The 25,748-nt window shown below is 47.1% G+C and overlaps 1 protein-coding gene across 1 annotated transcript in view; it reads left to right on the top strand.

Annotated features, from left to right (window-relative positions):
* Positions 1-15,789, top strand: part of Sord (sorbitol dehydrogenase) — a 32,863-nt gene extending 17,074 nt beyond the window's left edge. Inside the window, exons 4-9 of the mRNA XM_038332222.1 lie at positions 3,214-3,373; positions 7,674-7,792; positions 9,795-9,860; positions 10,658-10,833; positions 13,723-13,844; positions 14,643-15,789. Coding sequence (XP_038188150.1) covers positions 3,214-3,373; positions 7,674-7,792; positions 9,795-9,860; positions 10,658-10,833; positions 13,723-13,844; positions 14,643-14,808 — 809 coding nt within the window. The 3' untranslated portion in view covers positions 14,809-15,789. The remainder of the gene's footprint in view (positions 1-3,213; positions 3,374-7,673; positions 7,793-9,794; positions 9,861-10,657; positions 10,834-13,722; positions 13,845-14,642) is intronic.
* The last annotated feature ends 9,959 nt before the right edge of the window (positions 15,790-25,748 follow it).

Here is a 25,748-nt window from a genome sequence, read left to right as displayed (position 1 = left end):
CATTTGTTCTCATCACTTTGACCAGTTATGAGTGTCTGCATTAACTGCTGACCACTGCAGAGAGAAGCCTTCCTGGCCAAGGTTGAGGGCAACACTAATCTAGGTGTAAAAATGTAACTATTGAAAAGGTAGCTTGACAACGCATCCATGTAGCATGACAACAGTGTTAAGTTTCTCCCTAGGGCCTATAACATAGCCTTTCATTTTTATTAGATGGCTAGGAAAGCAACAGACTAGTAAAACCTGGGTTTGGTTGTTCGAGAGTGCTGAGCTGCAGCAGACTACATTGTCCCCCAGCACAGTGAGTTAAGTCTGTATTGGCTTGGCACAGGTAATGAGACCATTGCATGGCCTGGAGATGACTGCAGGTTAATTGGAGGAGGCCGGGGTTTGGCAAGAGAAGCAGCTTAGTCTCTGAGACCAGACATAGAGAGGGATTAGTAAGCTTAGCAGTTAAACATGTGTCTCATTTAGGAATCTTAAGGCCTTCATTTGTTGTTAATGCAAGTTGAAAAAGCCCGTGGTGATACAGGCTTATCCCAAAGTGGAAGGCTTTTGTCTTCCAGCAGCCGACCAATGACTGATCCCTGCATGTGGGACCAGTTCTCTAAATTCTAGCAAGTGCTTATAGTCAATGTCTCCTATGGGTTCAAACTTGGGTCAGGTACTTTGAGAAATGGAAAAAAAATAGTGAGTCCTGGATTCATAGATCTAGTTAGGGAGACCAGGCATTAGAACTGTCAACACCACCAACAACTGGATAAAGAAGTAATATAGTCAGAGGTCAAAGAAAGGACACTGACTGTGAGCAAGGGTGGTTAAAGACATTTCATAATATTATCTTGGAGCTGGATATATGACAAGAATAATTATAAAAGGAAGAAGAAAGCTTGTATGTATTGGTTTGCTGGTCATTAAACACCAGCACATGTAATTATTTATTACCACAAGGTACACATTATTAGCTTTATTAATAGATGCAGACAGCGGAATGCGGTTCTTGCCCAGGGTCACACACTGGCTAGTCTCAGAGCTGTCTGGAATGTCACCCTGTTCGATCTGGCTCAAGAGTGAATGTTTGAACCAATGAGCTGCCTGTCATCTGAGATTTGAGAATGTTTTGTTTTGAGTTAGTGAAGAGGGTCAGACCAGTAAAATGACACAGGCCAAGTAATGTGTCTGGGTTCTCAGACACCTATTCTCAGGCCAGATATCTCCCACTGGGGAGTTGTAGGGATGGTAAAGATTGTACAAATGTGAATTATATAATGTGGTGATATCTAGAAGGTTAAATGGGATAATGTTAAACTCATCTTGAATGTCAAATTGAGAATATTACCCTTCATGATGGTACTGTTCTGGGGCAGTAGGAGGAATGCAGGGTGAGAACAGCTCAGGAGGACTCAGGCAGGCTGAGAGGGACATCTTGAAAGCCACTGGGTTTCTGTGGGTCCTTTGTGTTTTTAGAATATAAAGCTTTTCATAATTTTTTTTCAATTTTAAAAAATTTATGTGTATAGGTATTTTGTCTACTTGTCTATCTGTGCACCATGTCACATCTGGTGCCTGTGAAGCCAGAAGAGGGCATCAGATACCCTGGAGGTACAGTTGGCTGTGAACCACCATGTGGGTGCTGGGAATTAAACTCGGGTCCTCTAGAAGAGCAGTCAGTGCTTTTAAAACACTGAACTGTCTCTCCAGCCCCCACCCCACTGTGGCAAATATATATATAAAGTGGACAACCTACTGATCTTAAGGTATGCTCAATTTAAATGAAGAGTCAAGATATCCATAAAAAGGATCTAGAAAATGAGAAACAAACAGTTCAAGAATAGGTTAGCCATCTGTGCCATACTCATAGGATGGAATGCCATTTAGCCACAAAAAAGGAATAAACAATTGATACATAACAAGTATCAACCTACAAAAACACTTACTGAAAAAGCCAGATGCAAAGAATACATCCCATGTGGTCCCCGTTTTTAATGGTGTATAAGGAGCGGTGCTAATCCATAGAACAGACTCAAAACATCAGATGTCGTGGCTGGAGTGGGAGCTGACTAGAAATGGACACAGGGGTGAAGTTTCTGAGGCAGCGGCACTGTCTGTGTCCTGATGGGAATTTTCCCTCACATAGGAAAAAATGTCTGTCAAATGTATTTGCTACTCTACTTAAGACTTGTGTGGCTCATGATACCTACATTTTCACTTAAACAAAGAAGTTATTAGGTTCTAGTGAATGACTGGCAGGCTGAAGAGTACTGGACACTTTTAGTCTATTTACAAGTTCACTAGAAAAGATGGATGGGGGCTGGGGCAGTGGCTCAGCAGTTCAGAGCTCTGGCTGCTCCTCCAAAGAACCCAGGGTCAATTCCCACCACCCATACACAGCTCACAAATGTCTGGAGCTCCAGTCTTAGGGGATCCAGCACCTCCTGTGGCCTCTGAGCACCATGCATACATCGACTGACTCTTAGTTACCATTTAAACCAGAGTAAGCAGACACCAGGTCATTACAGCTCTCCTTTTTCTCCATTGAAAAAACTTTCTCCATACAATATATTCTGATCACAGTTTTTGCTCCCCCAGTCCTGCTATGATAGTACTTCTATTTGCCTCTTATTTTCACTAGTGAGGGAAAAACTTGTTTGCCCCCTCTGCGTAGCAGAAACCCTTTTTGTAAATTGAGATAGGAGAACCTGCCGAGTTTGCCTTTAGAGACAGGGCTGGTTCTGTGTTTCCCAGAGGAGCAAGGGCAGGTTGGCTTAGTATGAAACAGGCTAAATCTCTAGGTGGAGAAATGGGCTGGCCCTCTGCTCTCAGTGTGAATCTTTGCTGGGTCCCCTTCAGAAGCACGGAGAGAGCTGGTGTGGTGGCTCACTCCTGTAATCTCAGCACTCAGAAAGCTGAGGAAGAAAGATTGCTGAGAGTTGAAGTCAGTCTGGTTTACAGAGTAAGACAGAAGATCTCAGTGAGATAGGGTAGGGAGAGGAGAAGAGAGAAAGCACCCACAGGCTGGGCTTGCCTGAGGCTCCCAGAGAGGATGCTCTTGAGCCTGGCTTCTCGCATGTGGTGTCAGCCAGTGAGCCGGTATGCCTTCGCAGCGTTTCTGCCCCTGCTCTTGTTCTCAAAGGTTGGAAAGCAGAACCAGACCCAGCACAAGTGAGGCTCCTCTTCTGCTCTTAGATGTGGCACTGTCTTTGTCCTTTCCAGGTGATCGGGTTGCCATCGAGCCTGGTGTTCCCCGAGAAACAGATGAATTCTGCAAGATTGGCCGATACAATCTGACCCCATCCATCTTCTTCTGTGCCACACCCCCAGACGATGGGAACCTCTGTCGGTTCTACAAGCACAGTGCTGATTTCTGCTACAAGTTAGTACCTAACACATCACTATACCCGAGAGAGAGAGAGGGGGGGGGAGGGAGGGAGGCAGGGAAGGAGGGAGGCAGGGAGGGAGGCAGGGAGGGAGGGCTGTCTGGCCTTGAGCTCAAAGAAATGTAGATCAGAATAACTAACTTCAAACTCAGAGAATGCCCACTTCATGTACCTCCACGCCCAGCTCAGCATTAATTTTAAATGCAAGGCATTAAAGGCAGGCCTTCCCTTCTTGGTGGCACTGAGGGAATGTAGCCTGCCTGGGGCTCAGTCTGACTCACAGTGGCCTTCCAGTGCCTCTTCCCATTACCTGGAACAGTAATAGAAACTCATGGCCAAGATCACTCACCCCTTGCAGCCATTCTGGAGAGAACTTGCCATAACTCAGCCTTCCCTTCAGTTTCCACTGCAGCCACAGAGAGAAAAGTTATGGCTCAGTGTGTTGTCCTGCGCCTCTAATCCCAGCACTCTGGAGGCAGGGGCAGGCCAGCCAGAGTTATGTATCCAGAGCTTGTGAGGTGGGAGACTAACAACCACCACCAATTGCCGCGCCTTCCAGGGTTTTACTGAGGAACCTGAGTGTGGTCCTGGGGCATGAGTCCGAGCATGCTAGATCCTTTTGCTCCTTATGACCCTGTTTCTGTTAACCAGCAGAAGACTAAATTAGGCAATGCATGGAAAGTCATTATTACTCCATACATGTGCTTGTTTATAATAGGTGCTTTACATGCCTAATGCATGATGAATGACAATAGGATGAATAACATTGTTCCAGTTTTATGCCAGACTTAAGTGAAGCAGAAGAAAGCTAATGAACTCAGGCGCAGAACACATCCAGGGTATAAACTGCCCTTCCCTTGCCTGGAACAGTCTTGAGCTGAGAAGCTACATCTGAGAGACACATCCCGCATACTGTACCATGGAGCCTTAGGCTGCTGGTGTGCACCAATCCAAGTGTTTTCCTTCCATCCAGCATACTGGCAGCTCTCAGTCAGTATGGGGGCTTGTGTGATGGAGGCTAAATGTGCCAATGGCAGGAATGGTCTGACAGATCTAATTGAGATGTTTTTTGTTTTGTTTTTTTCAATTTTTGTTTTGGTTTCTTCTTCTTCCTCCTCGTCTTCCTTTTCCTCCTCATTCTTCTTCAACAAGATCTCACTATGTAGTCCAGACTGGCCTATAATTCACTATGTAGTCTAGGCCAACATCAAACTCATAGCAATCCTTGTGCTTCTGCTGCCCAAGTTGTTGAGGTTGCAGACAGGCACCCCCCACCCCCAAGCTGGCTATAGCTGATATGTTCCAGTACTTCCTGCAAACTTAGAGACCTTGTGTGTTGCTGCTGCCTGTTGTATGAGCCCCATTTCTCAGGGGGCGGGGATGAGAAGACGTGGAGGCAACAATACATTCTCCAAGAGATTCCAGTACAGAAGCTCTTTATTGTAAAAAGGTGTTTTTTTTTTTTTTATGATGTTAGGGAAATTAAGCTGCTGCAAAAATTTTTTGAAACTGGCGGTCACTGCTGGTGTGTTGTGATTGGCTAGGAGTGCGCATCATTTGTTACCATGCTTTTGGTCCATTGACAGGTTGTTTTGTCCAGTTTTTCTCATTCATTGTGAGTTTGCATGCACTTGCTTGTGCTTGTGCTATTGCCCTGCCTCACTTGTGGTAAGGATTGAGGCCAACCCCCAAGACTGCCCTAGAGGAGAGCAGACTATACAGACTGTATGTGTCAGCAGGGGGATCCTGAATCAGCCATCTTTTTCTGGGTCCATTGCCAAGTCAAGCCTTAAACAGCCTTTCATGAAGGGAGAGGAACACTGGTAAAGCTCAAAACAGCAGTCTCTGCCATTTGCTTACCATATGACCTTGACCAAGGTCTTTAGGATTTGAAATCCTCAAAATCCTTGCCAGTAAAATTGAAATCATGATAGTATCTCCCTCATCAGAACAGTCAATGTATTCAATGAGAAGAGTATATCAAGTGTTTCACATGGCACATGGTAGGTGCTTAGTGATGACGCTAATTCCAGGTTCAGGCCAGAGAAGGGAGGCTTGGCTGAGATGGGCATGGGTGGTTTGTGGTGGTGAGTGATATGCTGGTTATTGGTGATCATGGCAGGTCTGAGGAATCCCTAGGGGCCGTGTAGCTTCTGCCGTTCCTTCAAGGCTTCCTTCTGCCTCTTCCCGCTGTGGCTTTGCCCTAGCCTCCCTCTTTGATTCTGTTTCTGAGGATTCCTATGCTACTACAGTGTCTGCATTTCCTACCCCATGTCTTCTGGTGTTAACTTTCTCCTTGGATTTTTGACCATCCTTTATCTTTTTTGTTTGTTTGTTTTTCAAGACAGGGTTTCTGTGTAGCTTTGGAGCCTGTCCTGGAGCTAGCACTTGTAGACCAGGCTGGTCTCGAACTCACAGAGATCTGCCTGCCTCTGCCTCCTGAGTGCTGGGACTAAAGGCGTGCGCCAGCGCTGCCCAGCTTCATCCTTTACCCTTTTATCTGTTCCCTGAACCCTGTTGTAAAAACCACCAAGTTGCCTGTTCCCTGGTTTCTTAAATTACAAAAGGCCCAGGTAAATAAGCCCTAGTGCTCTGCTCCCTTCCCTGAACAGTGGTAGAAGGACTGCTCTCTGCTCCTTCCCTGGACAGGGGTAGAAGGACTGCCTGCTCTTAGACCCCTGCTCTTCTGTGTGCATGGCTGAGCCTTGCTCTCAGCCTGCTGCAGGTATGAGGAGGCAGCACCTGTCTGACAGGTGCTCCCGTCTCACTCCACCCTCCCCTCTTTTCTTTTTACTGTTCTTATTCTACAGAAAGGCAAAGATAGGAGAGAGGAGCACTCAGCTGTAGAATCATTTCTAGCTCTGTAGGAGAATGTGAGGGGCAGGGTGTTGTATCTGAGAGGGTGTGTGTGCAAAGGGGTTGCTTCTTGGCAGTTTAGAAATCTTCCTTGTTTCATTTTTCCTCTTAGACAAAATGTTCCCCTAGGGTGAGCAGAGTGTGACTCAGACTGTGGGGCATGGGGTGAGGGAAGCAGAGGCCTTGCGTTTATTCCGTAAGGAACTAGAACAATGGCAAAAGGCTGGTAGGCTCAACACACGTCTAGCTGCCACATTAATTTCTCTGGGGAACTTACAGGTTTCCACATCTGTATGTGTTGCTGGGAACTGAGTAAACATTGGATAGCAAGGAACCAGCAGAAATAAAGTAGCACCAGAGCTACTTGTGCCAAGAGGTACCTGATGTGGGGCAGATGAAGGCAAATCAGGGCGCCTTGGCTTGCGTCTTGCTGGGAATCAGCCTTGCAATCTTGTCACTGAGGAATAAAGGTGAAAATAAGCCTGCCCTGCCTGCTTGACAGGGTTAGATGGAATAATGGGTGAGAAAGCATTCTAGTCTGCCAGGCCTCCCTCCGATACTCACTGCCACCAGTGGGATTGTGGGTGTGGTGGAGATGCCCGTGGGTTCAGAAGAGAAAACCAAGAACCTAGTGGCTTAGGTGACACATTGTTAACTCAGCTTTTTGGAACAGTCCCTGTTCCCATCTCAACCAGTCATGGAGCAGCCTGGCAGCTGCTGTCACCAGGTGTGGTTCTGGAGTAGATGATGGGAGATGATGGCAGAGCGGCGCTCACAGTGAAGCCACCGCCTGGCAAAGCGGTAGGGGCTGCCAGAGGGAAACCAGACACGCCAGGAGTCAAGAGGCTGAAAGTGAGGGTGCTGGCTATGCTAGCCATTTGCTAAGTGAGCTTTCATTGGTTAATGACAACCACGCCACGCCTTCGCTTGGGAGGCATGTTAGAAAAACACATAGTGTGGGCCAGTGCTTATGTGCAGGAACAGAGTTCAATAACCAGCACGAAGGAAAAACATCAGCAGAAACCGTGACATATCCACTGAAATCTGTAGTGATTTTGCCAAAGAAAATTACTTTCCTGGGGCAGAATGGCAGGACTTTTGGAAGCAAACATTTCTGGCTTCTACTTCAAACCCTTGAATCCTCACTTTGAACTTCTGAGATAAGGCATTTAACTCTTGCAGCCTAATTTCTTTCTCAATAGACTGGGGGTAATAAACTACTGCTGAACCATTCTAACAGTGTTGTGAGCTTAGCGCATTGCTAAACACATAGTCAGTGCAAATGTTAACTGTTGTTGTGGTGGCTTAGGCAAATACAGTGTAATACCAGTGGTAGGATTATAGTAGTAATACTGTACTATGGTAGTGTAGTGTTAATAGCATTGTCAGTACCCTAATAAAGTAAGAGACCCTAATTGTGTATGTTGGATTACTTCCCAGGCTTCCTGACAATGTCACCTTTGAGGAAGGGGCCCTGATTGAGCCTCTCTCTGTGGGGATCTATGCCTGCCGTCGAGGTTCAGTTTCTCTGGGGAAAAAGGTCCTTGTGTGTGGAGCTGGTAAGAAATAGGGCCCCTGACTGTGGGTTCACTGTCTGGGGGTGCGGAATCCCTCCCCCATTTCACTCCTTCTCCAGGTGATTCTAGACCCTTTCTGGGTAGGAGGGGATTACAGTGCCTCCTTCAATGAGCGGCCCTTGGCTAAATAAATGAAACATTGAAGGTGGATGTAAAGGCACACATCTGTATCTCAGCATCAGGAGACTGAGGCAGGAGAATTTCTGTGTATTTCAGGCCAATCTTGGTAACACAGTGAGACCCTTTCTCAAAAAGCCCAAACAAACAGATAAATAAATAAAATATCTACAAGTATGGTAGTAACTAACATTAGATTTTATAGGGTATATAACCATTTATCCATTTAAATAATAAAAAATCTTACAGTAATTTTTGAACCCTCAATAAAACTGAGGAAATATTTGGTAGTAAAGTGAAGAGTAACTTGTAACTTGTAAGTCACACTAGAGAAAGGATAGCCTTGCTTCCTAGGCAAAGGAAGTAGGTAGGCCCTGTTCACAGAAGGAAGGAGCCCAGTCACTGAGTTTTCTCCCATTTCCTGCTTCTGGCCACTTGAAACAAACCCCAAAGGCTTAGACCTGAGTTTTTAAATGCCTGTAACCCAGACAACACACACGCATGCACGCACACACGTACACATACTCACAGGAAGTCACTCAAAGTTCAAAGTTCATTACTTATAGCCTGAGAGAACCACTGTTACTATTTTGGTGCAGAATTAGTTAGCTTTAGTTTTATTGTTTGTTTTGCTTTTGTCTGAGGTCTTTCTGGGTAGCCAGATTGGCTTTCAACTCAAGGTGCTCCTGCTTCTGCTGCCTAAATGCTGGAATTACAGGTATATTCACCATCCCTGGGTAGGTTTTGTGTGTGACTTAAAAATATGACTTTTAAAAATAGAGCCTTGCTTTGTAACTCAGGATAGTCTTGAACTTAAAATCCTGCCTCAGTCTCCTGGGTGCCAGATTACAGGCTTTATGCCAGAGTCGTCGTTTGCTCCCTTAAAAACAAAACGAGAAACCCAGGCTGTGGAGATGGCTCAGCTGGTGAAGCACCCACCACCAAATCTGATGACCTAAGCTCAATTCTCGGGATCCACGTGAAAAAGGAGAGAACTGAATTCTGCAAATTGTCTTCGGACCTCCACACATGTGCCATGATACATGAACTTGCTTGCACACATGTACACATGCACACATATAGTGAATAAATGCAATACGAAAATCAAGATTTTGTAAACATTTTTGTGTCAATCAATAGCTGCAGAGTTGTAGCCTAATTTTCAAAGCTGTGTCGTTAACCACTCCTGCAGTGCATATAACCAGCCACTCACTTTGGGTACTTTAGGTATCATTTTCCAGTGTTTGGCTTTCTGGAGAAAAAAAACACAAAGTTGCTTTCAAGGGGATGCATACAAAAAGCAAACTCAAAGTATTCCTTATTGTCCCATTCTGTGGGACTTTTATAGTAAAACCACAGTTCCATTTAGCAAGCAAATACCTTGAGAGTGGGTGGGTCAACCAAGATGCCCACCTCACAGAAGACAGGTACTCGGGGTGTCAAGGAAGAATGTGACTTTCCCTGGGGAGGGGTGGAATGTTCTCTGAAGTCGGGTCAGGAAAACATCCAGATCTTCTGATACCTCATTTCAGGTTCTTTGAGATTCTCTCCAGCACTGCCTCAGAGAAAGGGAACCAGCTCTAGCTCTGAACTATGAGGGATCAGACAAAACTTGCTGCTAGGAACGTAGTTCATGAAAAGAACAATCCTTCATCCATTTGTTCACATCTACATCATGAACAGCTTTAACATCTCATTGTGTGCCAGGCACTTGGATAAACACTAGCAACACACATGCATTTACACACACACACACACACACACACACACACACACATCCCATCCCATAGTCCTTGTCCAGGGCCCAGGCAGGGGGAAAGCTGATGTTTCATAACATGCAATCTTCTCCATTCTCTGCCGTGTCTAGGGCCAGTTGGGATAGTCACTTTGCTTGTGGCCAAAGCAATGGGAGCTGCTCAAGTGTTGGTGACTGGTAAGAGGGGTCTCTTTCAAACTTGGCGCTCTCATTTCCTTGCCCCCAATCCCACCTCTTAGAGGATATACCACCTCAGAACTCCACACTGGAGAGCAAACCTTTGTGTGAACCTTTAGAGGACAAACCACCACACTTCCTGAAGTGCTGGTGTCTGAAGAGCTTCTACCTCCTGTCTCCTGGGTTGTTCAGGAATGACTAACTCAGGGTTCAGGAGAAGTCTCCCCCGCTCTGCGCCCCGCCCCCCCCCCCCCCAAGACAGGGTTTCTCTATGTAGTCCTGGCTGTTCTGGAACTCACTCTGTAAACCAGGCTGACCTCAGACTCGCAGAGGTCTTCCTACCTCTGCCTGCAGAGTTCTGGAATTAAAGGTGTGCATCACCACTGCCTGGTAGGAGAAGTCTCTCTTGTGACAGGAGAAGGTAGCTGCTGTAGAGAGGAGAATGTGTTCCTTATGTGTGGGCTTCATACTACCCGTGAATGCTAAGAGGAGGCTTCAGCTTTCGGTCTGTCTGTCTGAATTTAGAAAGCAAAGATTGTGTGTGTGTGTGTGTGTGTGTGTGTGTGTGTAAGTGTAATTATGTGCGTACCCATGTAGAACTGTGTAGAGGTCTTTTGCAGAAGGAAAGGGTGTCTATGCATGAGCACATAGTGGGCAGCGTGTAAGGGTGTGGGGTCTGTTGAGCTCAGCAGCTCACCCCTTGCACTGCAGATTGCTGCATCAGATCTTGTACCTCCATTCTCTTCCTAGTCAGTTCTCTGGCTTCTGCATTTGAAGTAACTTCTGTTTTCCTTTAGACCTATCTTCCTCTCGGTTGGCCAAAGCCAAGGAAGTTGGAGCTGATTTCACCCTCCAGGTTACCAAAGAGTCTCCTCTGGACATTGCCCATAAAGTGGAAAGCATGCTAGGGAGCAAACCGGAAGTCACTATTGAATGCACAGGAGCGGAGTCCTCCATCCAGACGGGCATCTATGTGAGTGAGCTGAGGGCAGCTTGCTGCTGTGCAGCTGGGGGACAGAGGTGGTACAGAATAGTAAAGAGAGCAGTAGTGAGGAGATCTACCATCCAGCTCCATTGGGCTGCTGTGTGACCCCCAGTCAGCTAACCCCTCTACATTTTGTTCTCTTGCCTTTTGTATGAACTTGCTTTGAGCCTTCATTGAGTCCTAATGAGGTTCAGTTGTAAAAAACGGACACACGATGCCCTTTCAGGATGGGGCTACCTTTAGCATTGCTCCAGTACCTGTGAAGCCTGCTTTCAACAAAACCATTAGCAGGACAAACAGAGAACCATGCCTTAGTAGAGTAGGAAGTTCCTGTATTGTTTTATTGAGGAAAATTAGTCTTTGAGTCATTGATACAAAACAACAGCTAGTGATTCAGCTAGTCACCAAGGTGAGGTGAGTTTTCAAGGCTAAAAATGGTAAGTGGGGTGCTATCTTCCAGAAGAAGGAGGAGCAGATAAGCTGCCCATACCTGATTCACCCCCAAGGTTCCACCCCTCCAGCAACTTCTGGGAAACAGAGAAGGAGCTGGGATGGGGGAGGGTGTGGCATTGACAGAGCAAAGTACAAGGAAAAGAAGAAAAACAAGCCCTTCTGTATGCCAGTCCTCTGCTGGGCGTTTTGTAGCACGATGCCTCTGCACCTTAGGTCTGAATCCAGTTAACACGTTACAGTGAGACTCCGGGAACCTCTTCCAAGTCCCCATGTTTGAGTCAGGATCAAGAGTCAATCCCAGCTCTGCTGAGCCCACTGGATTGGAAGGACTGAACAAACAGCTGTGCTAGGGAGGGCCTGAGGTGGGAGGAGCTCCTGCCTCTGCCTCCTACACTGCTTCCCACAGGGCCATGGGCTTCTCTTTTCCTTCTGAGTCATAGCTAGCTCATGCCCAGGGCACTTTGCAGCACGTGAGACAAGAAGGCTAACATTTCTAGCTATGGTACGCCCTCCAATCTGGAATTCTTGCAGAGCTGTGTGTTTCCTCCTGTCAAGATGCTTAGTGGCACAGAGGGCAAGGAGGTGGCAGGAAGGATAAGCAAGTGTCACTCGGTCCTGTCCTGAGTTTCTGTTAGAATCAACCAGTCTTCTGTTCCACTCTCATAGCCAGTGGTCTCCATGTGGGGAAAGGCAAATTGAACCCAAAACTATGCAAGATGATGAGTCTGTGAGTGGTACCTCCTGGGTGCCAGGCTTTGTGTTAGACACATTGCAGGTGACGAGAGAGAAGGTATGTCTACTATCTTCAGGTGACACCACACCACAGAGGGGCAGTGAAACTTGATGGGTGTTAATGTTCTTCCTCTCTGCCCTGATATTTGGGAACAGATGTCACCTCCAGTAGTTGGTAGCGTAGGCCAGTTGCCAGACTACCTGGGATGGTGTAGATGTGGATGTGACCTGAGGAACTTCCCAGGCATGAGGTGATGTCTCTCTGACATGGAGCCATCATGTGTAACATGGACTTCAGGAGGTATGGTCATACTGCCAATAAGCATAGCAGGCAATAGCACCAAATATGGGCACAGCAGAGCATCACCTTCCTGTCGGGGAGGTGACTGGATGCTGTCTGTGTGATGTGGTAGATGCCCTTGGGTAGAACGGATGTCATCTCATGGTATATTGACCATACCCAGAGTAGTCAAGTAATCTGAGCATTCCTTGGCCTGTGGGTGCATAATGCTGGCCCCTGCTACTTGGAATAGCCAGCAAGTTCCTCTTCATTGTCAGAGAGGGCAACTCCCAATGGGGAAAGCATTTCTCTGGAAAAGCTGTTAATCAAGAGTTTACTGTGACTCAACCCACAGCTTTGACCTCTTGCCCATCTCCAGTGGAGACAGTGATGCTTTTTCCATTACACGTCTATTCCTGGGTTGTTTATAAGCAATTCTGCACTTCAGTGAAAGCATAAAGCAGCCAAAAATTGCACACACAATGATACCAAGCCCTGTGATTGTTAGCCACGAGGTGCTAGCTGAAAGGCCAAGTCGGCTGCTCAGAGGTTTTAACAGCAGGAGTGGCCTCACAGTGCTGCAGCCTGGAGTACCACCTCTCCTCTGCGTACTGCAGGTCTCTCTCCATGACATTTCCTACCCCTCCCCTCGGGGGGCTGGCTGTGTGCCTTCCTGTAGCTCTGTTTTGTATCTCTCAGAATGGTCAGGTGTAAGTGTCGCTGCCATGTCTGGCTATCACTGAAATTTTGCAGGACTAATTGCTCATTTTCCTGCTGATGCCACAGGCCAGCACTGTACTTACACAGCATCACATGGAAATTGCCAGGAGATAGTCTCCCTCCTCTGACATGCTTCAAGAAGGGAGTGGCTCACTGGAGTCTAATTTCATGACATTAGCAGAGCGCTGGATTTCCAAACAAATATTTAGAAAAGACAAATCCACTGTGCTCAATGCCTTTGAGGTATAGAACAAATGACTCCTGCCTGCCTTTGTGGGTGAAGTTGTTTTTAAAGCACAGGATTCACAGCCTGTTTGTGTGACAGCTGCAGTTTTCTCACTACTGATGAGTTCAGAGGGTGGTTTCTTATTTTCATTTTGATATTTTTGAGATGTGGGATCTCATTATGTAACTCTGACTGACTTGGCCCTCACTCTGTGGCCACACTGGCCTTGGACGGTCAGCAATCCTCTTGCATTAGCCTCCTTGGTGCTGGGTTTGCAGTGTATGCCACCATGCCCAGCCGATACTGACTGCTTCTGGTGTCTCCATTAGTCACCCTTATACTTCTGCATACCCTCCCACTCTGTTGGGTTTGGGTGGCATGTTGAAGAGTTTGGTAGTGTAGCAAGAATCACGTTCTCTGGACTTCCTGTATATTCCCGAGTTCTCTTGTTTTATTTCTTCCCTAGGCCACTCACTCTGGTGGGACCTTGGTGATTGTGGGAATGGGCTCTGAGATGGTCAATTTACCCCTAATGCATGCAGCCGTGCGGGAAGTGGATATCAAGGGCGTGTTTCGGTACTGCAACACGTGAGTATGCTGAGGGTGAGCCAAGGTGACCAGCAGCCAGCATGGTCAAGGTAGGTCCCATGCAGCCTCTGAGACCAGGAGTCTCTGCGTGTTTATTTATGAGAGGCACTCCCTGACCACACTGCCAGCACCCGATATGATAGGGCCGCTAAGAGAAAACAGGTACTTCTTCCTCAGAGGGAGGAGCAGACAGGGAGAGGGTTTGGGTCTGCCACTCATCACCTAAGCCCTCCTGCCTCCCTACTACAGCCAGACTTCCCTTCCTCTCCTTTAAAGAGAATAAGGGGTCTCTTTGGGGGTAGAGCTGCTTTCCACCCACCCTATCCATATCATACTGCTCCCCACTGTGTGCAGCAAGGATGCTCTGACTGGAGCAGAGCGGTGCCTCATACGCCCAGCTTATCCTTCCATGTCCTCAGCAGAGCGCCCACTTTGCATTTACCTTTGCCAAGCTGGGCTGCTCATCTGTGCGAATGGGTTATCTCGGCCTGTTCCTGGCCCCTCCCTGACGTTTACTGCCTTTTCACACTGGCCTCTATGGCATCACTCGGTCCTTGTTGGCAAAGAACCTCTAGGTTTCATGGCATAAACTGCAGAACAAGGGGTTGGAGGCTTGGCTATGGCAACTGAAAGTCTCTACCTGCAGATGACAAGCCACAGGCCTTCTGTCACTATGGAGCTGACCTTGTACAAGGAATGTGCTAGAAATAAATGTGACTGAGCAGTTTCTGGGATTAGTAGTTTGGGGGACCTGACTTTTCCCCTGAAGGTTAATAAAATGTTTATGATCTTTTACAGGTGGCCAATGGCGATTTCCATGCTTGCATCGAAGACGCTGAATGTAAAGCCTTTAGTTACCCATAGATTTCCTCTGGAGAAGGCTGTAGAAGCCTTTGAAACATCCAAAAAGGGAGTGGGGCTGAAAGTTATGATCAAGTGTGACCCCAATGATCAGAACCCCTAAAATGAATTCATTGGTGCCCTCAACCCACCCTCAGAATCTAAGGGCTAAATGGCTAGGAAGCTGGGGTGCTTGATTCAGAACTAATTATTGAATGGTAGAAATAATTAACTCATAATAAACAGAGAGCCTAGGGGAGTCAGTGTGCCTTAAAGACAGAAGTAGGGATACTTCGGGAACTTGTAGGCTGGGGGTGGAGCTGACTTAGGAAGAATGGATTTTAAGATGGAAGTGGCTCCATAGCTGATCTTCAGTCTCAATGAATGATTGTCATCTGTTGAGTTCAGAGAATGGTGTTTGTCAAGCCAAGTGTCATTTGGTTTGATGATAAAAGGAGAATAAGAAAAGGAACTTGCCTTCTGGATAAAAACTAATCAAAAGAATGAAACAAATTCCATATGAGCTGCACTGGCTTACATTCCCCAAATGTGGAAATGCCAAGGGCACTCACGTCTGCCCAAGGACCACCTCTTCCTCAACGCCTGAGAATTCTGTCATTACATTTGTAAAGTGGAGGACCACCTTCCAACACTGCTCATTCATAGCAAGGAGCAGTGCCAGTTGCTAGGCAACCAGGAACCGTCTGCCTGGAGATTTTAAATTCTGTCCAATTAGTACAGAGGCTTGGGTTCCTTACTGGTGGGGATTAGAATTCCCTCCCAGGTGATTATTACCCCTATTCCACTCAGTTTGGGCTTTCTAAAAATGTTCCCCTTCTCATAACTGTGTAAGGCTGGTGGTAGCTGGTGGGCACCACAGAACTTTTCATCCTAGGCCTTTTCTATTTGGGTCTAATCACACCCTTTGTGATCTTAAACTAATTCAGAATGAGTACACAGAAACTGTTGTAACTTGGGCTGCGGACTTTATCCCACCTCTTTGGCTGTGGTAGAGAACGGCTGAAAATCTTCTAGAGAAGATCATGGCTGGTGCCTGAGCTTCCTCAGACTGCTTTGCAAAATAAATTCTGTCTCTGGTGTCGGACTCCTGCTGTGGTTGATGCCTGTTTAAGGAGTAGACTTATGCTGCCCAGCTCACACAAGGAAGAATCGCAGAGCTTTAGCAGGGGACATTTTCCATACGAAATACAATCTCACAGACTGCTAGAAACGGAAGTAGCAAATGTATGAGTATCTTGCAGGTAGAGAAAGTAATTCAGGCAAAGTAGCACAACCCTTTTTTTCTCTTGCTCCTGCAGGAGGCAGGTTCACAGAATTCTGTCCACACTCTCGGCAGCCTTGCATTCCTGCTGGCTTGCTCTTCCTTCTCTCCATCCTATTTAGTTAGCACCAGACTGATCGCTTGCCCTCTCTGAAGACTCTTTCCAGCATGGGGATGCCCAGAGTTCCTCTAGTAGGAATGAGACAAGCCCCTCACTTGGGAAGACTTTTGAGAAGTCTCAGGCAGGCACAGGTTTCTCTGTTAAATTTACAAATAACTACTTTTCTTCTGGTTGTGTCCCAATGAAAGGGGACCACGGAAAGGATTTGGGAGCCACAGGAAGCACAGACAGCAAGGTTGAGCCATGAAGAACAAAGATGTGTCACTTTGCCTAAAACTGCTTGCAGTAGATCGGCTAAGCTGGTCTTAACACTTCCGTTTTCTGGCTTCAATTGGGCTTTATGATGCCTGTAAAACTCTGAAGAGTGGGTGGGCTGATCCCAAACGCAGTTCAGAGATGACTTGGTGCTCACCTGTAGTTCCAGTGCTTGCGCTGAGGGAGGATCATGTCTAAGGCTAGCCTAGTTTACGTAGTGAGAGCATGTTTGAAATAAAAGCAAAACCCTAAGATAGCAGCTCAGAGGATCATCCTATGTTCGTGTCCAGCCCTCAGCTTCCAAGCTGTGGCTTCTCACACATCCCAGGAGCAGAGAGGCTGGGGTGGGCTGTTCAGTGAGCCACAAGCATGGTGAAGGATCACCAAGTTGCCTGGGGTCTCCCTCTACATCTTTATCCAGCTGCGTCTTAGAAGGGGCTACAGGAAGATGGGAATTCATTCCCTCCATCCCCACAAGGTACTCCGTGTTTGTTGACCGTCTCAGTGAATCAGTCCCGGAACCAAGATGATGAATTTCCCTAAAGCTCCCCAACATTGAAGTCCTGGTGGCCTCTGTGTGCTCTCACCAGGTTGGGCATACATTCGGTCAACATGGAGGACCCCACCCAGTTGGCACTCCCAGTACTGGAGTAGGGTGGAGTTTAGAGTAGAGAGCTGAGAAGAGGACCCTGCAGGTGACCTTGAGGAGCAGGAAGGCAGCCTGTAGGACCCCCCACCCACCCAGGGAGGCTGGTATGTTGGCTCCAGCAAGTCCATCTTGCTGCTCTCCTTTGGCCACAGCAGACACTTCTAGACTTTCCGGGCTCTCATGCAGCACAGTCTTGCCTCCTGTTTTGCATAAAGGAGGCAATGTGGGGTAGTGAAGCCAGAGGTCAAGCATGGGGAAAACATACAGGATGTGTTGACTGTTTGCCTTTTCCTCAGAACTGCCTCTGTTTTCATGATGTCAGCTTAGGCTCAAAGTTCAGAAACCGAGACAGGGAAGCAATGCTCAGGCAGCCAGCCAGGACAGAAGCTGTACCCCACTAGAGATGGGGAGGCCCAGTCAAAGCCTATACCGCTGATGACAGACAGTTCTGACCTCTCCACATGCCGGAAAGGGAGGAAGAGGGTGGGAAAGGGCTGTAGTGCAGCAGCTTTGTAAGAACGCAACCGACAGGCGTGCTTTCCAGACATAGGTGCTGCTAGTGTGCTGTTGCCCAGCCCCCTTCCCTCCCCTCCCCCACCCCTGCCCTCACAGCCTCTGCCCCTCACGCTCAGCTTTAAAAGCCCTAGCTGAGCCAGACACTGAGTTCTTTTCCTGGGTGGCACCTGATAGTGGGCAAGGATGTAGTAGGTTTTACCACCATGGGATTTCTTAGTGAAATCCTCCAACCAGAAGAATGGCTTGCTTCTTGGACCCATGCAGCCCCTGAGAGGTGGTGTGTCCTAGAGGATTCATTATAGGGCCGAGAGGGCCAGCCACTAGCTCACTACGACACCAAGCCACTTCCATTTCCAGCCAGCCTCTGCTGGAGGAATCCTTTGCTATCTGAAGGGTCCTTCCGGACAATCTTGAGGTCCCCTCATGTACTGACACATCGTTTCCTGGGGGAAAAGACCCCACGGGAAGTATCTCTCAGGATTAGCTGTAATGGGCTTTTTCCAGTTTTAGTTCAAGTCTTGGGTTAAGGGGTGGCTTGAGGGAGAGAGAATGACCCAGGTTGGTCGGGGGAGGGCCTTCATGTGGAAACACCTGCATTATGGATTTCACCTTGTTCTGTGTTATAACATGAAGGCCGGCTTGTTGGGGTTTATGTCCTGCCCAGTTCCCCACAGCCGGCAAGCCCCAAAGAAAATCACACAGAGATCTCCATAAGTTATAAAACTGATTGGCCCATTAGCTCAGGCTACTTATTAGCTCTTGTAGCTTATATTAACCCATTATTATTATCTATGTTAGCCACATGGCTGGGTACCTTTCTCAGCCAGGCAGATCATATCCTGCTTCTTTGGTGGTCCTGGCAGGAATGCAGAGGGAGCTTCCTGCTTCCCAGAATACTGTTCTCATAGCCCTGCCTCTACTTCCTGTCTGGTTGACCCCACCTATACTTCCTGCCTGGCCAATCAGCGTTTATTTAAAACATGATTGACAGAATACAGACAATTCTCTCCCACCACTGTGTCTTGGTCTTCCAGTACTTTACATAAAGCTGAAGGCCGAGGCACAACCTAGAAAGGGTAAGGATACATCAATCCACTCATTGTGAGGGGGAAACTATGGGAAGAAGATGGCCCTTTGGGAGTAGTGGATCCAGTACTACTGAGGCATGGCAGAAGCACACCTCCTGTGGATCAGCCAACACTTCTGTGGATGATACTGAAACCCCGTGGGTCCCGCCTAATCATACAAACTCATGCTTACTGGATCCACAAGCAACCGATCCGCATGTGACTCTTGGTACCCAGGGCCTCACTTGTGGACTTCTTCACAGTTGTGGGAAAAATCACCCTCCACACAGGTTTCTGAGACACCATCTCTATCCCTGGAGCTCATGGTTTGACTTAGGCCGGCTACCTAGCGAACCCCAGAGATTAGCCTTGTCTTCATCTCCCCAGCTTTGAGATCACAGAGCCTCACTGCTCTGCTAGGCTTTTAACATGTATGTTAGATATGGAGCTAGTCATGCCCTCATGCTCACACCACACACATTTTATCAACTGAGCTGTCTCCACAGCCTGTAGGTTTACACGCTGATATTGAGACTAGAAAAATCTTTGGGGCTTCAGGTTATAAACAATGTGAGAGGACTTTGGGGCCTTAGGAAACCCCCAGAGTCTGCTGAAGGTGGGGTCATAGAGTCACTGGCTAACTGACTTCAGATCATCTGGGAAAATGGAGGCTTGGTCCTCCTCCACTCAGAGTGTGAACCTGTCACCATGTCTCCAGGCCTGAGTTTCCACAATGGTAATAGCAGTCACCCCTTCCAGTGTAGGACAACAGCCCCTACAGGGGGCATGGGATTATAGGGAAAGTGTCTCAGTCACCATGGAGCAGTGAACCACCATCAGTGAACCTGCACCAAAAGCTTTCCCACATCCATGCCCTCAGTGGTCACTGGGAGAAAGGAAGGGCCCTACATATCAAATGTCCCTTGGCTGTTCTGGCCTCTCTTTAGTAGGTATAACTCTGTGTGTTGTGGAATTAACTGGATTAAGCATTAGGATGCTGACCTTGGATTGTTGAAAGACGTGACAATTTAAGACTTTTAAAGAAATTTCTGAGTAATTCAGAGAGGATGGCCGTGTTGTTCTTTATTTTCTCCCACCATGTGTATACTGAACGCTGTGCTTATCTGGCCTAACAGTATGCATTTCAAGTGCTATCTAGTCCCATGGACACCAAAGTGAAACACGTCCCTTGTCATACACTACGTGGCATAGGACAGGGCTACTAGGAGGCAGAGGCAGGCGGATCTCTGTGAGTTCGAGACCAGCCTGGTCTACAAGAGCTAGTTCCAGGACAGGCTCCAAAGCCACAGAGAAACCCTGTCTCGAAAAACCAAAAAAAAAAAAAAAAAAAAAAAAAAAAAAAAAAAAAAAAGACATCAAGAGTTATTGATTCTTGTAGGACCAGCAAGACATCTCAGTGGGTAGAGATACCTTCCACCAAGCCTTATGACCTGAATTCAACTCCTAGGAATCATATGGTAGAGGGAGAGGGCTTACTCTTACAGGTTGTCCTCTGATCTCCATCACACACACACACACACACACACACACACACACACACGCACGCACGCACGCACGCATGCACGCACGCACGCACGTATGTGCGCACACAAAAGATAAGAAAAATGATTTACTGATTCTCAGGAACTTAATGGGGTAACTATTATCAGCAAACCAAGAGGTCAACATATGAACGAGGAAAAAACCGAAGACGAGGAACTGTTAATCCAGGGCAGAGTGAAGGCAGTGACTCAGCGGCTGCAGAGCTGGGAGGCAGCGGAACTTTCAGCACAACACAGAGACCAGCAGGTTCCAGCCAGAGCTCCCCTGGATCCATACTGCGTTGGCTTCCCGGTGCTACACTCCCACATGCTGCTACCCTCAGATAAACTAGGACCCAAGGAAACCTTCGCTCCTCCAGTTGCTGTCTTCTCTCTCTGTGGCTCCAGAGGGAATGATGCTCCCAAGGGGGAGACAGGCATTGCTGGGAGGTTAGCTGGAAAAGTCTCTGCTGCCTTGCGTATGCATGGCCGTGGGTTGGGTGAGAGCTGAGGAAAAGCAGCCATGCACTCGACAGAGGCCGTAGAGGACGAGACTGGTAGACACTTGAATGACTTAGGCTCCACAAAGCAATAAACAGGTGGGGTCATATTAGGCTGCATCATTGTCTTATGACCCCCAGTAGCCCATTTGACTTCTCTCACCCTCGGGTTCTTTAAGAAGGAAAGTAATACCTACCTCGGGTCATGGGGTCAGATGAAGTCATTTTGAAGTTCTTAGTATGTCACCGTGATTGTGTTTACTGAGTGTCCGCGTCCTGTCCTCGTCTCACCGAGTTTTAGTTTCTTGCCTGTTAAAGAGCAGGGTGGATGATCCCTTGTATTGAAAAGCTGGGTGAGTAATCCCCCAAGATTTTTCCAGCTTTGAGCCCCTGACTCTGCCAAGACGCCTGAAGTTGTATGAGAACTCCCCAAGGTGACAGGAAAGGCCTAGGTTAGACCCAGCATTCTCAAACTGGAGATGTGGCTTTGTGATTAAGAGTGTTGTCTGCTCTTCCTAATAAGAGGTAGTTCTGACTCTTAGTCTCCTGAGCTGACTCCGGAATGGCTGGACTTCCTTAAGGGGACAGCCTAAGTGTCTAGTGACTTACTGTGATGAGGAGAAAGGAAGCTCCAAAGACCAGTAGGGTCAGGGGCAGAGACCTCTGTCCCATAGCAAGAGGAGGCCCCACCTGGACTAGAGTCATTAACTCCGGAGTCCCATGAAAGACACTGTAGTCCAATGAAGAAGAGGATCTCCTGAGGACAGTGGGTGGAACCAGCTAAATCCTTCAGCCTCTTGTTTTAAGGGGAATTGTGGGTACCTCAGACAATGCTGGACCAGAGGCAGAGAATGCTCTCTTAGCAGGCTACAGATGTCTCGTGCCAGGCACTGTGCTAGTCTGTAGGGATGACTTCACAGCATAGAATGAGATCTGGCCACGGCTTCTAGAAGTGCCTATCCAGAGAGGACCAGCCCCATAGGCCTCCTGGGTCTAGGGGCTTCTTTGGGTGGTAGATGAACGGAACTGGGAAAGAGGGGCCGAGGAAGTTCCTGGGCTCCTCTCTCTTCCAAAATCCATTCTTGAAGTCCTGACACATTAATTTCAGATGAGCCATTTAAGTGGCATTCTCTTGACCATTTGCAATGGGAATCACAGAAGCTTCTCTCAGTGGCCATTTGTCAACAGAATACTAAGCTACTGCAGGAAAGAAGGGAGTTGTATCTTCCATGGGCCAGACACTTCTAAGGGTGATAGATGGGAACCTATGTCTGCCATGGGCCAGACACTTCTAAGGGATAGACGTGAACTCATGTCTGCCGTGGGCCAGACACTTCTAAGGGATAGATGTGAACTCATGACTGCCGTGGGCCAGACACTTCTAAGGGATAGACATGAACTCATGTCTGCCGTGGGCCAGACACTTCTAAGAGATAGATGTTATCTCATGTAACTCATATTCTAACCAGATTAGTACAGTTACCCCATTTGATGGCTGAGAAAAACGAGACACAAAGCAATTAATTAATTAGCCAGAAAATAGTGGCGTGTGCCTGTAAATCCCAGCATTTGGGAGGTAAATGCTGGTGAATCATGAATTTGAACCTGGTCTCTGGTGCAAGGCTGCATCCTGGGGTTTCTTGCATGCTAGACAAACACTCTACCCAAGAACCCAATGGCTTTTGTCTGATGTTTTCTGATCCTGTCTTCACTAGGAGGATGATGCAACCAGGGACAGGATGAGCCCACGTGTGAGGCACCAGCCCTGGAACCTCTCCTCCACCCTCCACTTCCTTTTTTTAAAATTATATTTATTTAATGTGTATGTGTGTTGAAGAATCAAAGTTCCTCTATTTTGTCCTCCGCTTCCATCTTGTGTCTTGTGTAAGCTATTTCCCGTAAAACATTCCAGTCCTCAGAAATGGCTAGGGGCAAAAGTGACAGGGTAGCCCTCTGGAAAGCGCAGACAACCACAGAAAGTCCCACCCGAAGGTCAGTCGATAAGAAAACTTGACAAGCGACAGGTGAGATTCGAAAATAAAATTGGTGAAAAGTCCCTAGACATGAGCCGATCAGGATTGAATCCGTCACTCCACACTCTGCTAATGTAACCTTTTTGGGTTTTGCCTTTAAATAATGCTCTCTAGAAGGGTGGAGGGATCTCCTCTTGCCACTGCTGTGTCAGTTGCTTTGACGAGGTCCCTACTGGCTTGTAATTGTGCACTCAATAAACCGCCCTTTTGTGTTTCGGTGAGTCGGTCTTCACAGACTGGGCATAACGTGTGTGTGTGTGTGTGTGTGTGTGTGTGTGTGTGTGAGAGAGAGAGAGAGAGAGAGAGAGAGAGAGAGAGAGAGAGAGAGAGAGAGCGCACATGGAGTATGTGGAGGTCAAAGGACAACTGGTGAGCTTACATTTTCTTTGCATCATGTGAGTCCTGAGGACTCAGGTCATCAGGCTAGGCAGCAAGTACTCCCACCAACTGAGCCATCTTGTGTTCCTGATCACCCTCCACTTCCTAGTTCCCTTGAATGCCTTTGTCACATGCTTTGTTAATTCTCATCTTCACTACCTGTGAATTCTCCAGAGAGCTTGGCTTTCTTTGTCCTTTTAAATTCACTTAGAGAATAATATTACCTTAGTTTGCAGTTCATAGAACTGTTTTTTTGTTCTGTTTTCCAGACTGGGTCTTGTTGTGTAGCTCATGCTGGCCTCGAAGTCTCAAACCTCCTGCCTCAGCCTCCTAAGGGCTGTAATCTATCTCTGTATCTCTGCTTTGGGTGGGGGGGTGAGGTGGGCATGGGGAGGGCTGGAGAGATGGTTTTAGCGTTTTAAAGCACTGGCTACTTTTGCAGGGGACCCGTATGATGAGTCATGGCCACCTGTAACTCTAGTCCCAGGGGCTCCAACGCCTCTGTGGGCACCAGGCACACATGTGGTACACAGTACTCACAAGCAAAATGCCCACAAATGTACAACAATAAAATATTTTTCTAAAGTCTTAACAGACCTAAAAGAGACAGTCCACTATTATTATTTCTGTTTTTGTCTGGTAGGTCACTAACCCTGGGGACTCTCGTATTCCAGGCAAACCTTCTACAAAGAGGTGTAATCCTGCCAACGACTCTTAATGTCGATTAACAACTGTGCTCTTTTTCTAATCTTGATATAGAGACATGTTCATTGAAGAGTTCATCCAACAGCCTCACTCACTCTTGGCTGAAGTGTTATGGAACCTTTTTCTTCCTCTTCAGGAGTGTTCTCTCGGTGTTGCTCTGACACCGAGGTCATGTCCTAAGCAAGCCCTTCAGAGCCACTGTTCCTCACAAGTCCCACAGCCATGGACACAATGTCCAAAGACATTTTATTCCGGATTCTTTTTTTTTTTTTGGAGACAGGGTTTCTCTGTGGCTTTTGGAGCCTGTCCTGGAACTAGCTCTTGTAGACCAGGCTGGCCTCGAACTCAGAGATCCACCTTATTCCGGATTCTAGAGCCCGTGTAACCTCCCAGCCACATGGCATTTTCAATCACATCTTTGAATTCGTAGTTGGCAAGTAGATCGGCAGGGAAAGGCCACATGGGATCGATCGTACGTTTGCTGAGCCCTACAAATGTTATGTTGTCTTACCCTTACTCTCATCGAGTGGGGGCTCCAAACAGTAACGGAGCCCAGTAAATTAGCTAGCGGGATTTGAGCTGGAGGATGGTGTCCCCATTTTCTCACCACAGTGAAATTATATCTTGGAGATATACATATATATACATATATATACACACATATATACATATATACATATACATATGTATATATGTATATATGGAGATATACATATATATACATATATATATACACACACTTATATGTATATATATATATAATTTCTGTTTCAGCACATATATATAATACCAATTTTTAATGATAATACATTATTACAACACACATTGAATGGGTGTAGAGAACACAACACCCACTGCAGTACTGTCCTTTGTATACATATACTGTGCATCAATATGTTTATACGTGAGTCTCCTGGCACTAGGTGTTTCGATTTCCTTTGCATTTTGCTAATGTAGCATCGGTGAATTTCCGTGCACATGGACCTTTTTATTATTTAAGTGCAAATATTTCTGTAGGATTCTTAGAAATCGGCGCCTATGCTGATAACTGACACCATTATCATCATCACACGGCCCTACCCCACGAGAGTGTAGGGTGTGCTGTCCTTTTCTCTCTCAAGATAAAGCTAGCAAACTTTTTCTTCCTTCTCATTTTAATCATTTTTCCTTTTAAAAACTGCAATCATCATGGTGTGTGTGTGTGTGTGTGTGTGTGTGTGTGTGGTGTGTGTGCATGCGTGTGTGCAGGTCTGTGAAGGTCAGAGGACAACTTCTCAGAACCAGTTTTTGCCTCCCGCCTTGTTGCGCCAGGCTCTCTTTTCACTACGTGGCGTGCTTCTGGCCAACTTCAGGGCTTCCGTCTTCCCGGGCTTCCATCTTACCACGTGTGTGCTGGGATTTCAGGCACCCCAGGACAGCATCAGACCTTTTCTCTGCATCACAGGGGTTGAACTCAGGTTGCCAGGCTTGCTTGGCAGGCGGTTTTACTCACTGCGTCATCTTGCCAGCCCGCCTTTCCCTTTTGGTAGTGGAACATGGACTTTTAAGATTTCATTCAGGCACAGTCTAAACATGGTAACTATTCTGGGATATTTTCAGATATAAACATTCATCTAGATTTTGGGTTTTTTTTTTCCCAGTGAGAAGTTCTTACTAGAGGAATTAGTAGAAAAGAAGGCTCAAACATTTTAAGAGTTTGAGATGTTTTGCCAGATTTTCTGAATATGGAAAGTTGCCTAATGAGTTCTACAGATAAAGGATGAATAATATTCCACTTGATTAAACAGTTTGCTTAACTTCTCACTTGCTAACCATCCACCCCCTGCCTGACAGAGCTGCTGAGGGGGTCAAATGATAGTGCATAATCAGGAAGCTGGCCTTGGGCTGCCTTAGAGGGGCTCCTTGGCACCTTTCGCTGTCAGCTGCACCCAGTAATGAATATCCAGTTCCCCAGAAAACTCAGCCCTAACAGCCTCCTGCCCCATCCAACGCCTCTTTAGCTCGGTTCCCCAAAGCC

This window comes from Arvicola amphibius, chromosome 5 (assembly GCF_903992535.2).
Source record: "Arvicola amphibius chromosome 5, mArvAmp1.2, whole genome shotgun sequence".
Taxonomy (NCBI): Eukaryota; Metazoa; Chordata; class Mammalia; order Rodentia; family Cricetidae; genus Arvicola; species Arvicola amphibius.
The sequence above is the reverse complement of the archived record's forward strand: the minus strand, read 5'-3'. Positions and strand labels throughout refer to the sequence as shown.